Consider the following 15005-nt stretch of genomic DNA (forward strand, 5'->3'; position numbering starts at 1 on the left):
CCAAATCTTGCATATTCTAAGAAGATTATTAGTAATTCCTTTTCAATTTAAATATTATAATGCGCATGCAATGTGCACGTGCATCATTGGCATCAAATCACAAATCGAAAGTTCGGATACGCGCATCACCATCACCTAACTACTAAACAAACAATAACTAAAGCATTTTTTTGTCATTTTCCTTGGTTGTATTTTTTTCATCAATGATCTAGCCGATGAATGGTGAATTTTAGAACACCGGAAACCGGAAGTTACTACATTTGTGCCGTTCGCAAAAATATTATGAAATCTTTTGTCTTTTTTGCAAATTGCTGATGGGGAAAGTACCTACATAAGTATATAATATGTACTTGGTACGTTATCAACTTACGTAACTTGTAACATAAACAGCCTATATACGTCCCACTGCTGGGCACAGGCCTCCCCTCAATCAACCGGAGGGGGTATGGAGCATACTCCACCACGCTGCTCCAATGCGGGTTGGTGGAGGTGTTTTTACGGCTAATAGCCGGGACCAACGGCTTAACGTGCCCTCCGAAGCACGGAATCATCTTACTTTTTCGGACAATCAGGTGATTCAAGCCTGAAAAGTCCTTACCAAACAAAGGACAGTCTCACAAAGTGATTTCGACAATGTCCCTATCGGGAATCGAACCCGGACCTCCAGATCGTGAGCCTAACGCTCTAACCACTAGACCACGGAGGCTGTTTGTGTTGCTGTACGTAACTTGTAACAAGACCAAAAAAAAAGTAACTTGTAACCAGATATTTGAAAAAGAAGATAATTATTCTAGGATATTTTTACGGCGACACGAATGCCTGAATGACATCAGTGCTCTAAAATTCACTCGGGTATATTTTTTTTCGTGTGCATGCATCTTGCTTGGTCGGGGATTCACCACAACATTGAATTTATAATAAGTAATATTATTTTACAGAGTAGGTACCTATAATCTACGAATTCAACATAATCTTATCATTGTAAATCACTTGTATTCCAGATTATATTCTACCTACGCACTCAATTATTTTCATAACATTTTGGATTGTTAGCAGTCAGATGGTCAGGAAATGTGAGTAATAACCTACTATATTTCTACTATCTTTCTTACTACATAATAAATTAATTATAATTATAATATTTTTACTGAGCTACTACTGTACAACAGCTTGCTTCACAAACAGAGAGTGTGTGTTCAAACTCCGGTTCAACTGAGACATTAATTTACCCTAAATGCAGTTTCCACTAACACAGAGTTGGCTCGATCACTATAGACGGCGAAGGCTCACCAGCATCAACTATAAAGTTGGTCTAACACTAACAGAAAGCTCGGTGAGGTCTGGGTACTTAGTCATCTTGTGATGGATGTACCTCTGACTGTCCCCATCGTGAGGTTATGTTATAATAATTATGTATATAGACGAATGTGTAGGAAGCAAAAGAAGTAGGTATGTCAGGATCGAAACAAATGGAATTCCATAGTCTCTGCTTACCCCGATGGGAAATAGGCGTAAGTTTATGTATGTAAATAGATATAGTACGACGTACGCGCCACGAAAAAGGTCTATGTAGTCCGTCTATGTAGTTAGATATGACGAAATGCCGTCAGCGCAAGCGCAGCACTTCTTCCGCGGCGCGGCGTCTAGTCTTCTAACCATGATTTATATTGTTAGCCTATTTGATCCCACTACTGGGCAAAGGCCTCCACTTGTAATATTCTTCAACTTTATGCTACGAATAAATGGTGCAAGTAGTCGTTTTAACAAGAATCAGATGGGTATAATAAATGCCAAGGAGAGAGAGAGAGAGATCACACTTAGGCTCTTCACTTGTCAAGAATGTACCCTTCGACCATCCCCATTCCCCTATTATCATTTCATCTCTATCTATGCCAATCATCAAAATCCCGCGTCCTTATGCATGAAATTACTAAATATTTTTATTCTATTTCAGAAATTTCAGAATAATTACGAAAGTACCTACCATCGACGACGACGATACGGAGTACCATCCCATTACAAATAATAAATAATATGTTCTTCAGTAAACCGGATTTGATAAACTATTTATCTGAAAATGGACACCTGGATCACGTTTACAAGGTTCTGGATGACCCGTCCGAAGTCGTAGTCACTCTGATGAAGGTTATGAACGAAACCGGGACTATGCCCCAATGCGTCGAGGACTTTAAATCCGAAAGCATTTCAAACATGTTCCGGCTTGAGGGCAATCAAGCTTATAAAGCAAAACATTTTGGACTAGCTCTTGAGAGTTATAATAAATCACTTAGCTATGCCCCGACGCAATCTACAGCAATGAAACTGGCATACGGTAATAGATCGGCATTACTATACACACTTAAACAATACACCGACTGTATGAACGACATTGACACAATATTTTCCATGGGATGTGCAGATTTCGACCTAGCGGAGAGGCTAAATCAAAGAAAAAATCAGTGTGAGAAAATGGCAAAGGCATCTTCTGACTTAGAAACTAACTCGATTAAAAACGGATTAGCAGGAAAGTTCTTTAATTTTGATGTGAAACGTCACCCTGAAATACCTTGCGCCAGCACCGACATAAGCGTGATCATGGAATCAGGACTTCCAAAAGTCGTCGCAGCAAAAGACATCCAAGTAGGCACGCTCGTGTCCTTGGAATCACCATTCGTATGTGAACTAAATGCATCAAATTATTGGATCGCATGCCATTACTGCCACAAGTTTAAATTTAATTTGATGCCATGTGATGGCTGCACTGTCGCTTTGTTTTGTGATGAGATATGTAAGAAAAAATGTTACATTGAATTCCACAATATTGAGTGTCAGATTATGAGCTGTTTCCACAGTCAACATGGTATAATTGGAGGTAATATGAATATTAGGGCTGCTTTAAAAATGAAGCAAAAGTGCAAAACTTGGAAGGAGCTGATCACAGCGTCTTTTAGTATCGGCGAAGACAGGATGAGGAACTCCTGTGTAAGTGATATTTATGACAAGGAAAGTAAGTTTTCCATGTTAAGTTTCGATAATAACTTGCATTTCGTACACGGCAAGACAATCAATTGCGGGGTACCGTGCGCTATTGAACTTCATTACTTAAAGGGAGTACCGAATTTCTGGCCAACATGTGAAGATGAAAAGGACGAAGGTGTGCGAGCATTCGCGAGAATCATGATGAAATTGAATTTGTTTTATCCGCCAGTTCTAATTCGCAATATATGTTTGGATGCTTTGAATGTACATTCTGGGAATCTTGTGACATCAAGTCATAATTTTGGTTGGTTCGCGTTTACCGGCAAACTCAAACACTCTTGCGATGCAAATCTCCTGGCGTTGGGACTGAAAAACAGCATAGCTTTGGTTGCAGTTCATCCCATACAAAACGGATCTGAACTGAACATTTCCTACTTGTAAGTATGCAAATAGGATATGCAAATAGTAGTATGCAAATAGGAGCTCGGTGGCGCAGCGGTAAACGCGATCGCGCTCGGTCTGCGATTGTTGAAGTTAAGCAACTTTCGCAAAGGCCGGTCATAGGATGGGTGACCACAAAAAAAAGGTCCTCCGTGCTTCGGAAGGCACGTTAAGCTGTTGGTCCCGGCTGTATTAGCAGTCGCAAATAACCACCAATCCGCACTGGGCCCGCGTGATGGTTTATGGCCCGATCTCCCTATCCATCCATAGGGAAGGCCCGTGCCCCAGCAGTGGGGACGTTAATGGACTGATGATGAAAGTATGCAAGTGCTGATATAGATAGATAGATAAAATACTTTATATTTACAAAATACAGAGATAAAGTGATTAATAAAGTGTCATCATCAACAACCCAAGTAATAATACACCCAAAAAAGGTACCTATTTTTCCCTAAAAAAGTAGCATGGAGAATGCTCCACCCACAAGAGCGTGGCTCTTAAATTAGTGATGATGAGGTACCTTGAGGAGCTCGGTGGCGCAGCGGTAAACGCGCTCGGTCTGCGATTGTTGAAGTAGTCGTGCCGCGCACACTAGCTTTCTATTCGAATGCTTCCGAGCTTCCAGACAGTCTCGGGTATCAAGTCTTCTCTTTTTAAAAAGTCTAGTAGGTGGGTAAGGTACCTCATCATCATCAGCCCATTAACGTCCCCACTGCTGGTGCATGGGCCTTCCCTATCGATGGATAGGGAGATCGGGCCTTAAACCATCACGCGGGCCCAGTGCGGATTGATGGTTATTACTGCTAATGCAGCCGGGACCAACGGCTTAACGTGCCTTCTGAAGCACGGAGGAGCTCGAGATGAAAACTTTTATTTTTGTGGTCACCCATCCTATGACCGCCCTTTGCGAAACTTGCTTAACTTCAACAATCGCAGACCCAGCGCGTTTACCGCTGCGCCACCGAGCTCCTCACCTCACGTCACTTCAGAGAAATATTACTTACCTATATGTATTTATTATTATTTTGTTGCAGAGAACATTACTACGACCGAATACCACAGCACAAGTATTTCATGCGGTCTCTTCACTGCCTTTCGCCTGCGTGCTCGTGTCGAGTGTGTATTGAGAACTGGAATGTTCGCGATAACAGTTATAGGGACCAAACATTGTCTGCAGATGAGATGAGGGTATTCAAGAAATTTATTTCAAACACCCAGCCCAAGAGGTTGATTGACATGGATATCAATGTGTTCAAGGCATCTTGTAAAGCGCTAACCAAACTTCATCATTTGGCCGGGACTCGAGAACACGCAGGTATTTACATAGGGTTGCGAAATTTGCTATTTCTCTGTCAATGCATCGCTACTGGAAACAGATATTTACGTAAGTATACGTGATACGTAATTTTAAGATTATTTCTAGATAAATAACTAGACAATAAGGCTGCGTTTCTGCGTTCTGCGGAGCTGTGCGGAGATGCGCAGGAATCGACCAATCACCGTGAGGGAGAGAGTGACAGAGTGTCTTTGTTTTTCGCTCACTCGAACGCTGTGATTGGTCAAATCCGCACATCTCCGCGTCAGTGGAAACCCGGCCTTATGTAGGTACGTACTCGAAAGAGTACCTAACTAATGGTACATCGATTACTAGGGCCCTAAATAAATAGTAGCACAGAATTTATACAGGATGTAAGAGACATCGTAACGAATACTGAGGGGGATGATTCAGACCATGATTCCGAGTTGATGGCAAGTCATTTTCCTGTCGGAAAATTCATGATATTTTGTAAAATATTTTCAGTTTCATCCTTTTGCAACGGAAAATTCTACTTGATATCCACTCAAGTAGAATTTTCCGTCGCAAAAGAAGAATTATGGTCTGAATCATCCCTCAAAGTTTTCGTTACGATGTTACTAACACCTTTTATACGTAGCTACTAGTTAATATCCCTTCGTCCACGTTCGTAACCAAAGTTTCATAACTAGTTATGAAAAAAGAATATTCTTCGCTTGTTGCGTAGAAAGAACATTCCAGGCTACGTTCACCAAAAATAATCGTGAAAATTACCTATTTTCTTTTTACTAGGGTGCATAATTATTCCAAAATACAATGGCAGAAGCATTATAAAAATAATTGTTGCTTGATATTTGGATCAGATTATATATTAGAATTATGCTGCTACCTATATGCTTCTCTTTATTTTGATCAGAATAATGAGTAGAAGATGTAATTGTGCCTGGGTGTAATAAAAAGGATCATCATTTATACCTAAAAACAAAGATACTTACATACATAAACTCACCTATTTCCAACCGGGGTAAGCAGAGACAATAGAATTCCATTCGCTTCGATCCTGACACACTTCTCTTGCTTCCTCCACATTCATCAATCGCCAAAAACAAAGATAAAAGATGCATATTATGTCAGTTATCCATGAAATTACACCCTTCGTCCACGTTAGAAATAATAATTAATTACGAAAATGGAAAAAGAGTCTTCTTTGATAACTGGTTATCAAACAGCGAAGAAAATTCTTTTTTCATAACTAGTTATGAAAATTTGGTTACGAACGTGGACGAACGAAAATTACAAACTTAAACGAAGGAAAATCTTTACAGCGCCATCTATACATATAATTTTTAAGGAAAGTAGCCTGGAAAGTCTCTCATTAATTATGTTACTCCGAAATAAAGTACTAACTTACTATGCTTGACTTTTTATTCAAATACAAATCAACGTCTTAATTTCCAAGTTGTTACAGCTTAAAAGCTACAAATAAAAAAATAACATCTCGACAGACTAAGCACCTAGTTAAAATAAACTTGTGAAGGTTTTTAAAAAAGTCGTTCATATTTTTTAATGTCTTTTCTGATACAGGATGATACTAACTATAATTGAGTTTTCCTAACGAGTCCCTTCATATTAGGCGGCTTAGTTGCGCCACCATACCTACTAAAATAGCCGTCATTTTTAACGTGGGTTCACCGCGGTATTAGGACCAAATCGCTCTTGTATACTCGCAACCTAATTGTATACCTATAGAAAGGCCTCGCAGCGGAGGCAGGCCCAAAAGATGGAAAGACGACCTGGATGTAGGATGCATTTGTAGGGGTCAGTTAAACATCTGTCAGGTTAAGAAAAAGTAGAAGTAAACAAAGAACTTTGCTCAGCATTAGGACACAATCAACTAGTTATAAAAATACCTAGCACGTACAGTATCACGATTAAACCGTGCGATTGCTAACATCTAATGTGAAGGGCTATTAAAATATTTACATACTTATTAACTTGTACTTAAAAAACTTAAACATAATCCAACATTAAATTTTCTGTAGTTAGATCTTGAATACACAAGACACATCTTCTGAAAAGTGTGTAAACTTTGGCATATTCATCTGAGTAAGGCAAGTCACTGAGAAGAGCCAAAGTCTTGCACAACTTTGCAAATATTTCTGGAATACAATTCCAATTTCTTTGTTCCCCCATTTCTTCTAAGTTTAATTTGCGAACATTCTTCTTCTGCACGTCTGTTAGTTTCGCATTGTTGAAGAATTCATACTCTCCAGTGCAAACAACACAGTTGCACACAACTCCGCAGAGTATGAACATGTTTTTGTGTCTTATTTCTTTATCTGTTGAATTGTCCAACCAATGGCCTCTGCAACAAAAAAATATTTGAAAATATTACATAGAATTACAAAAGTTTCAATAATTTACAAATAGGATAATACTCACACATAAGAAATTGTCAACTCGGTGCCACGTTTGATAGGTGCTATAGCTAATAAAGCTGTTTTCTTATTCAGTCCGACAGCCAACACATTTGGATTGCAAGAGTTTCTCAATTTGCCAATGAAAGAGAACCAACCATAATTGGCTATGTCGTGAAATTCGGTTTTCTCCACTTCATTTACTGCTACAACCATAATAACTTGGGTGTGGGTGGAATATAAAGTCAAAAACATCAACATCCTAGCCAGGGCCTGTAGAGCCGATTTTCTTTCATCAGCAGGCTGGGGCAGAAAACAAGATACTTTTTCCAAATAATGCACAATTGATGCACAATTGAAACAAGCATTATACAATGGGCCGTGCAAGAAATGTCTTTCATCCTTAATGTTCAGGAGGGAATATTTGTAGTTTGAATCATAAATTTCATTGATAGAACTTGTCTTTAATCTGTTCATGCCAGTTGTATGAGACGCCGCTATAAAATCACTCCAAGATTTTGACATATTTTTCATTTTCAACACTGCTTTTACAGCCATTCTTAACATGGAGCCCGAGTATAAAGCATCAAGCACTTCAATAATCTGACATTCAATACTGTGATACTCCCTCATACAATTTTCTCTACAGTTTTCATTACAGAATAGGGCAATATTACACCCATCACAAGGCTTTAAATTCAAACTCATCTTATGGCAATAGTAGCAAGAAAAAACAGCATTCTGGGGATCATTTTGACTTACAAAAGCTGTTTCTACAGCTAAGACTACCCCGACTTTTATATCAGTTGTTGCAACAACTTTTGGCACTTGATCTTCCAAGATGATTCCAACGTTGGTGGTAGCACAGGGTATTTGAGGGTTACGTTTCATATTACATTTAAAATACTCTTTAGTGAAAACTGTAGATCTTGCATCTTTAGCCAATCGTTCCACCCAAAGATAACTACGTGCTTCATCTTTCCTTTTCCTAAGTTTCTCAATTATTTCTAGGGGACAGCCCATAGAAAAACAAGTCTCTATGTCACTCAGACACGCAGAAAATGACTTGACTTTGAGTAGTAAGGCAGACCGATTACTGTATGCCAATTTCATAGCTCTAGAATTCTTTGGAGCATATAGCAGAGCTTTGTTGTAACAAATGAGAGCCCTCTGATATTTTTTACTACCATAAGCTTGATTACCTTCATTGCGGAATGCAGTGGACTTCGATTCTGATTTTGGTTCTTTCAGAAGTGGTGGTAAACTGTTTGTTTTTGTTAATATATTTAAGACAGTCATAACTGGTTCAGCTAAATCCGACTTATTCATGGCTTTATAAATATCGTCTATGAAACCATGGTGAGTCAGAAACTCGTGGAACTGTACCGGCCTAGTAAACATTTTGCCTGAAAACAAAGAATATACCTTTGATCAACATTTTTGAAGACGGTGGCTACGAATAAATTACAGGAAATGAAAGTAAACAATGTTAAATCAAAAACTGTTAATTGGGTGAACTATTTTCATACAAAAGTAAATTAAATACCTCTTTTTTTCAAATAAACATGAAGTCATTCACACAACCAACAAAAAAACTCAAATCAAGAAAAGAAAACAAAGTCGGCCAAAGTCGGCGGTAAGTATTTCTTTGTTTTTGCATTGGAAAGGCAAAGAGCTTTAGCCTATACATCCTTGTATGATGTTTCATGTTGCGTTGTGCGTTACAAAGTAGTCTGTGGTAGCAGAAATACAATAATTTTATTTTTAATTTCTAAACCTATGTTTATCAAGGTGGAACATCAGTTTGAATTATTTTGTAACAAACTGTATAGGCAGCACAATGAATATCGGCCAACAATGCAATCAAATGCAATATACATTAATAAGGAAAATACATGCATTTTCTTTCTATCGGGGCGGTCGTAGCTACAAATTATTTCAATAAAGCAGTACAGTAGTGATTCCTTTCTTCTGACATCTTAAGAGGCGGCGGCGGAGAACCCGTCCAGATGGCAACATTTCAGAAATACCAAAAAGATTTTAGGGCAATTCCCGAGAATAGTTAATAGTATATGGCCCAAGGGCAGAGTTGTAGACCTACAACTCTGCCCTTGGGCCATATACCTACTAGGTACCTAACCTACCTATACATATTATATTCACTTGTTGTTTATATTCTAAAGAATGGGATATTGCAAGTTTAGTTCAGGATTTGCTTTTACTGTACCCTGAAGCCGCATAACGCACGCGACACTACTGAATAAATAATAGGTAAAACGCTAATGAGCCAATAGACATGTTGGTTAATTTATCACATCGCGTGCGATACGCGTGTTACGGTTTACGTGTCCAGTGGTTGGGCTCTCAATCTGCAGGTTCCGGGATCGAATCCCGGTGGGACATAACACAAAAGTCACTTTGTATGGTTTGGATGGGACATTTTGGTTAGAATATGGTTACCAACCTCATCAACCCTGGTGTCAGGGTTTCTATAGAGCCGCCATCAGTAAGTAGTAACCGAGACCAACGGCTTAACGTGCCTTCCGAAGCACGGATTGTCTTACTTTCGGACAATCAGATGATCAGCTTGTAATGTCCTAACCAAACTAGAAAGTGATTTTTCACCGGGATTCGAACCCGGGACCTCCGGATCGTGAGGCTCTACCACTGGACCACAGAGGCCGTAACACGCGTACTGGTGGAAATGGAATATGATGATCCGCATGGCAAAACTGTTTGAAGAAAAATCATAATTAAATTAAATATGTAGTAGGTACTTAAACATATTTATTATTTATTTATTAATAAAAGTAATTAAAATAAGACTACGACTCCATCGCTTCTGTTGCTCCTCTATACTGTTCATACCAATGTTCTGGGGTTTTGCCGAAAGCCTGCAATAAAAACAATAATATAGGTATACAGAGTGTTATTGGCATCGTAACGAAAACTTTGAGTGTGATTCAGGGCCATGATTCTGAGTTGATATCAAGTGGAATTTTCCGTCGCAAAATTATGGAGCGGAAAATAATTTAAAAAACACTAAAATTTTCCGACGGGAAAATCCACTTGATATCAACTCAGAATGATGGAATCATCCCCCTCAGTATGTGTTACGATGTAACTAACACCCTATCTAATAATAATAAAATAATAATAATAAAAAAGTTTATTCACTAGTTTGTTTGTTTTATCTACTTTTTATGTACTTGTACAGGCTGTAAGTGTCGTAACAAATACTGAGGAGGATGATTCCATCATTCTGAGTTGATATAAACGTACCCACTGCTGGGGCACGGGCCTTCCCTATGGATGGATAGGGAGATAGGGCCTTAAGCCATCACGCTGACCTAGTGCGGATTGATGGTTAATAACGACTGCTAATGCAGCCGGGACCAACGGCTTAACGTGGCTTCCGAAGCACGGAGGAGCTCGAGATGAAAACGTTTTTTTTTGTGGTCACCCATCCTATGACCGGCCTTTGCGAAAGTTGCTTAACTTCAACAATCGCAAACCGAGCGCGTTTACCGCTGCGCCACCGAGCTCCTCGGTGTGTGATATAATGACCTGAGTATAATGACCTCGATTCCTGCAGACACCTCCTAATTTTATTTTAAATTATGCCTGTAATAATAATGGGTAGAAGAAGTAATTGTGCCTGGGTGTAATAAAAACGGTCATCATTTATACCCAAAAACAAAGATAAAAGATGCATCTGTCTGTTACCAATGAAAGACGGTTAAACGAAGGAAAATCTGTACAGCGCCATCTATACTGTTTTTGAGGAACATAGCCTGAAAAGGCCTTCATTATTTATGCATCATTATTACCTATTGCCAGATAGGACATATTATGCGGTCTCCGAAGCACAGTCTGGAGAAGCAGATCATCGTTGGGCAAATGGATGGCAAACGTGCGCGAGGAAGGGCGCCTACGAGGTGGTCTGACATCCTGAAGAAGACGGTGGGCGGCAGCATACAGAGGACGGTACACGCAGCATATAGCCGTACGAGTGGAAAACCATAACCTGTGGTCGCGATCCTCAGCAGTGAGGGAACGACGAAGAAGAAGAATTACCTCTGCCACTTTATTCAGTATAAATAACTTCGGGAGTTCTTCGGTCGCCCTCTGGCCCCACTCAAACACGTGTCGAGCCAACTCACCTTCGCCTTCCTGTTGAAAATAAAAAAAAAAGATTAATACACAAAAAATATACGGTCGAATTGAGAACCTCCTCCTTTTTTGAAGTCGGTAAAAAAAGGAAGTCTATCCTACTTTTTGGACTAAGTTGACTTTTTACAATACAATAAAGTAACCCTTTAATGCACACAAAAGAAACACTTTATACCTATAAACCAAAAAACTAAAAAGTGTGACCTTATTGCAAAGGTAGCAATTTCTTCCAGGCAACCTTTACTCACACAAAAAATACTGAAGACAAATCTGAAATCCGTTTTTCAATCGAAGCTTATTTATCGATGTTGAATTCGGGGTAACAACACTGTTCCCTTTTTCTAATGTACCTTTTACTTCCCACCTTGAAAACTGAGAAAAGTCCCATATAAAATTTCACCCCCTCTTTGAAGGGGTTGGGGATAGTTTTCCAAAAAAAAGGTGTACGATTATTTTAGTCACAATTAGTCTGCATACCAATTTTTAGCTTGAAAATTTTCACGAAGTGGGGGGGTTAGAAAGAGACAAAAAGTTGCCTATGTCACTCTCCATCCCTTCATCTATCACCACTTAAAAATCACATCAATATATCGCTTTGTTTTGCAGTGAAAGGACAAACAAACAGACCGACTCACCCACTCCCATTTATAATATTAGTATGGATATAACCTACCTACCTACTTTTCACAAAACGTCAAAACGAAAATAGTGACGTCATCAATAAGAGAGGTCAACCATGATACTCATTTGATTTAATTCGTAATTAAAATTAGAAACTATGTTATTAGGAATGTTTTTGATCATCTTAGACTGGCATCTATTAAGTAAGAAACATTTATTACTTCCGGACACCACAGACACAGACAGACAGGTACATTACATTTAACACAGGACAGAAACCGCACGGAAATCAATAAGTACACAGACAAAAAAAAAATATCCAAAACAAAAAGAAAAACAAACCAAAATCATAAAAACAATAATAATAAAACTAAGTATTCTAAATGACTGTCGAAAGAAATGACTGAAATAACTGACGGCCCGATCATCTGCAGTGGAGTCCGGTATAAAAGGACCTCGCTCAGCATAAGTCGCGGCGTGAGCCACGACGCTGGTATTCTGCGGGCCCTGCCGAGTGAGGCCATGGACATCGCAGTATATATGTACATAGATATTACTGGATTAGCATTTTAGAATTAATCTTTGACCCAGTGAAATAACCTATTGGTGTATTTAACAAGTAGAGTTAGCTCATTAAGGGTGTTTGGACCCTAGCTCGGCGACGATAGATGGCGTAAGTGTAGCCATGCCATTCGGTGATCGAAATTATTATTTTTGCAATAGATAAACTAAGCTAAATGAGCTCTACACCTTTTTTCAGACACAGAGTAAACCTGAAAAAAAATAGAAAGGATTTATAATATTTTTTTAATGTTTGTAGGTTCTCGAGACCTTCAAGTAGTGGCAAAAAGGTGTAGCTCGTTTAGTTTATTTATGACAAAAGTAATAATTTCAATCACTGACACTTACGCCATCCATAGTTGCTGAGCGAGGTTCCCAACATCCTTAATGCAACTAGCTGATAGTGGCAGTAGTTATGTGTGGTAACTATACAGTACCTTATAGTATAACAAATACATCTGTTTTGTGAATGTATGTGTAAGTAACTTCCGACCATTATGGTTGGTTTCTTCTAATAATCCCGCTTCTTCTAGAAATTTCCACATGTCATCTGTAACAAATGGGATTTGTCAAACAACCATAAAGGAACTACTAGTAAAAATAAGGATTTACAGACAGGGTATTGAAGTCTTATGATGGATGAAGTAATCATGAACTTTTTAAACATTTCAACCAGAGGCCTGTTTAATAAAACTTACAATTGTAAATTACAACGACAATTTGATGTTCATTACGTAGGTAATATGAAACTGCAATATATTTGTGATCACACACTCCGCAATGTACATCAAATTGTCATTGTAATTTACAATTGTAAGTTTTATTAAACAGGCCCCAGGTGAGAGTTGTCAGCACTCCCCATTTAACCGGCCAAGTAGTTAATGCAGTGTGAGGGAAACCTACAATAAGTCACATCATAGAAAACAAAATATGATGAACTTTTTAGTGGTGGACCAGTTTATGTTGACAGAAGTGTATGGCATGAGTTATACAGGGTGTTAGTAACATAGTAACGAAAACTTTGAGGGATGATTCAGACCATGATTCTGAGTTGATATCCAGTGGAATTTTCTATCCCAAAAGTATGGAACTGAAATTTTTTGAAACTAACAAAAAGTTTCACTTGATATTAACTCAAAATCATGAGCTAAATCATCACCCTCAGGATTTGCTACGATATCACTAACAGCCTGTATGCTTGTCCATGTAGTTGTACTTTCATCATCATCTCCTAAGCATCCTGTTTTGTTTTTTACAGGGTCCGCTTGCTTATGTGGTTGTACTATAATAAATAAAATTAGTTACCTTCTTTAACAGGTCCTCCGGTCATATAGATGTGAGTAAGAGCAGCGATAAGTATCCTCCGTTGCAAGGGGTCTGTGACGCTGGCTGGTAACGACTCACACTCCTTGTTCAGTATCACTATCATCTGTGTCCCGCTCTTACTTAAGACTTGCACCAACTTATACCCATAAACCTGGAAAAACAAGACAAATTGTTCTACTTGATATATTTTTTTAAGGTTTTAACACTCAATTTGATTTATGTATATATATTTTTTTTCATAATAGTACGGTGATATAAATATACAACGATTTTCAAATTCAAGTGCTTATATTCAATAAGTACTATAACCACAAACCACAGTATTTTTTTACAAACGGTTTTTTCTGTAATGATTTGCATTATTATAAAGAAGACAATAATAGGATATGAATTGTAAGTAAGCCAGGTTGATTTGCTAATGTCAAATAAAGTTCAAACAAGTTGTGGAGCTTGTTAATTATAGGTAAAAAAAAGTAATTATAATAATTTAAAATATTACCCGTTTCAGGATCGTATTTGCACGCGATATGACACTGTTAACGTCACCAGCGTTTGTCTGGCACGTAGTATTTAAATGTTTAGCTATTTCAGCTCGTTTGAAGGGGATTTTACTTCCTTCCCGGCAAAATATATACCGCACACATTCATTTATTGCTCTATCTAGAGTAGGATCGTCTTCTTCTTCAGTCACTGCTGGTCTGTTGCTTCTCCTTTGACTCATTTTCGAAGAAGTAAGTCTTCTAGTAACTTCTTAAACCTGTTTACTTTTTGGAATAATCCGCGATCCGCTAAGTTTTGTTTGGTTTTTATTTAACGTTTTCAATCAAAGACCAAGTATCAACAATATTATGATTGAGATTGATTTGAATAAATTTGATTTGACTGACTGACAGTGACAGTAGATCGAGTGAGTGAACTGTGAATGAGATTTTTAGGGTTCTGTAGTTAACTGAAGTACTGAAGTATCCACATTGTAATTTTGCAATATTACGAAAAAGGAACAGTTTTTAAAGGTTCTTCAAGTAATTATTTTCATATGTGGCTTTATGACGAAAGCCAGAATTATAACTCATACATAATAAAAATTATAAAGAACACTTGTCACTTTTACAAATAGCATAACCTTTTCATTTCTTACAACTTATTTTGGTTTTTATTTTAATAGAACAATGTCTGGACCTTCGCTCATCGAG

At 38.2% G+C, this 15005-nt stretch overlaps 3 protein-coding genes across 4 annotated transcripts; 1 reads left to right on the plus strand and 2 right to left on the minus strand.

The window, feature by feature from the left end:
- Positions 1–935: 935 nt before the first annotated feature.
- LOC126373970 (SET and MYND domain-containing protein 4-like) lies at positions 936–6127 on the plus strand. Its single transcript, XM_050020377.1, has 3 exons — positions 936–1073; positions 1955–3416; positions 4455–6127. Exons 2-3 carry the CDS (start codon positions 2035–2037, stop codon positions 4816–4818), a joined length of 1746 nt encoding a protein of 581 aa, XP_049876334.1. The 5' UTR covers positions 936–1073; positions 1955–2034; the 3' UTR covers positions 4819–6127.
- LOC126373972 (SET and MYND domain-containing protein 4-like) lies at positions 6126–8792 on the minus strand. 2 transcript variants are annotated; one of them, XM_050020383.1, is made up of 4 exons: positions 8678–8791; positions 8334–8537; positions 7157–7337; positions 6126–7079 (listed from the first exon to the last, which is right to left on the minus strand). In XM_050020383.1, the coding sequence occupies exons 2-4, from the start codon at positions 8530–8532 to the stop codon at positions 6725–6727; spliced, it is 735 nt and encodes a 244-aa protein (XP_049876340.1). In that variant the 5' UTR covers positions 8533–8537; positions 8678–8791; the 3' UTR covers positions 6126–6724. The 2 variants fall into 2 exon arrangements, with proteins under 2 accessions (XP_049876340.1, XP_049876339.1); XM_050020382.1 differs by having other exon boundaries at positions 7157–8537; positions 8678–8792.
- A 1109-nt stretch (positions 8793–9901) lies between these two features.
- LOC126374023 (MAGE-like protein 2) lies at positions 9902–15003 on the minus strand. The gene is made up of 5 exons (XM_050020468.1): positions 14312–15003; positions 13792–13963; positions 12924–13036; positions 11209–11304; positions 9902–10025 (listed from the first exon to the last, which is right to left on the minus strand). Exons 1-5 carry the CDS (start codon positions 14531–14533, stop codon positions 9957–9959), a joined length of 672 nt encoding a protein of 223 aa, XP_049876425.1. The 5' UTR covers positions 14534–15003; the 3' UTR covers positions 9902–9956.
- Positions 15004–15005: the final 2 nt, after the last annotated feature.

The sequence above is a fragment of the Pectinophora gossypiella genome, chromosome 16 (assembly GCF_024362695.1).
Source record: "Pectinophora gossypiella chromosome 16, ilPecGoss1.1, whole genome shotgun sequence".
Classification (NCBI taxonomy): Eukaryota; Metazoa; Arthropoda; class Insecta; order Lepidoptera; family Gelechiidae; genus Pectinophora; species Pectinophora gossypiella.

Excerpts from the sequence above, each read along its gene's own strand:
- LOC126373970 (XM_050020377.1), top strand. The coding sequence starts at position 2,035 with ATGTTCTTCAGTAAACCGGATTTGATAAACTATTTATCTGAAAATGGA. Across the intron at positions 3,417-4,454 it reads GAACTGAACATTTCCTACTT|AGAACATTACTACGACCGAA; the intron begins GTAAGTATGCAA and ends ATTTTGTTGCAG.
- LOC126373972 (XM_050020382.1), bottom strand. The coding sequence starts at position 8,532 with ATGTTTACTAGGCCGGTACAGTTCCACGAGTTTCTGACTCACCATGGT. Across the intron at positions 7,080-7,156 it reads GAGTTGACAATTTCTTATGT|AGGCCATTGGTTGGACAATT; the intron begins GTGAGTATTATC and ends TTTTTGTTGCAG.
- LOC126374023 (XM_050020468.1), bottom strand. The coding sequence starts at position 14,533 with ATGAGTCAAAGGAGAAGCAACAGACCAGCAGTGACTGAAGAAGAAGAC. Across the intron at positions 11,305-12,923 it reads TGTATTTGTTATACTATAAG|GAAGGCGAAGGTGAGTTGGC; the intron begins GTACTGTATAGT and ends TATTTTCAACAG. Across the intron at positions 10,026-11,208 it reads TACTGAATAAAGTGGCAGAG|GCTTTCGGCAAAACCCCAGA; the intron begins GTAATTCTTCTT and ends TTTTTATTGCAG.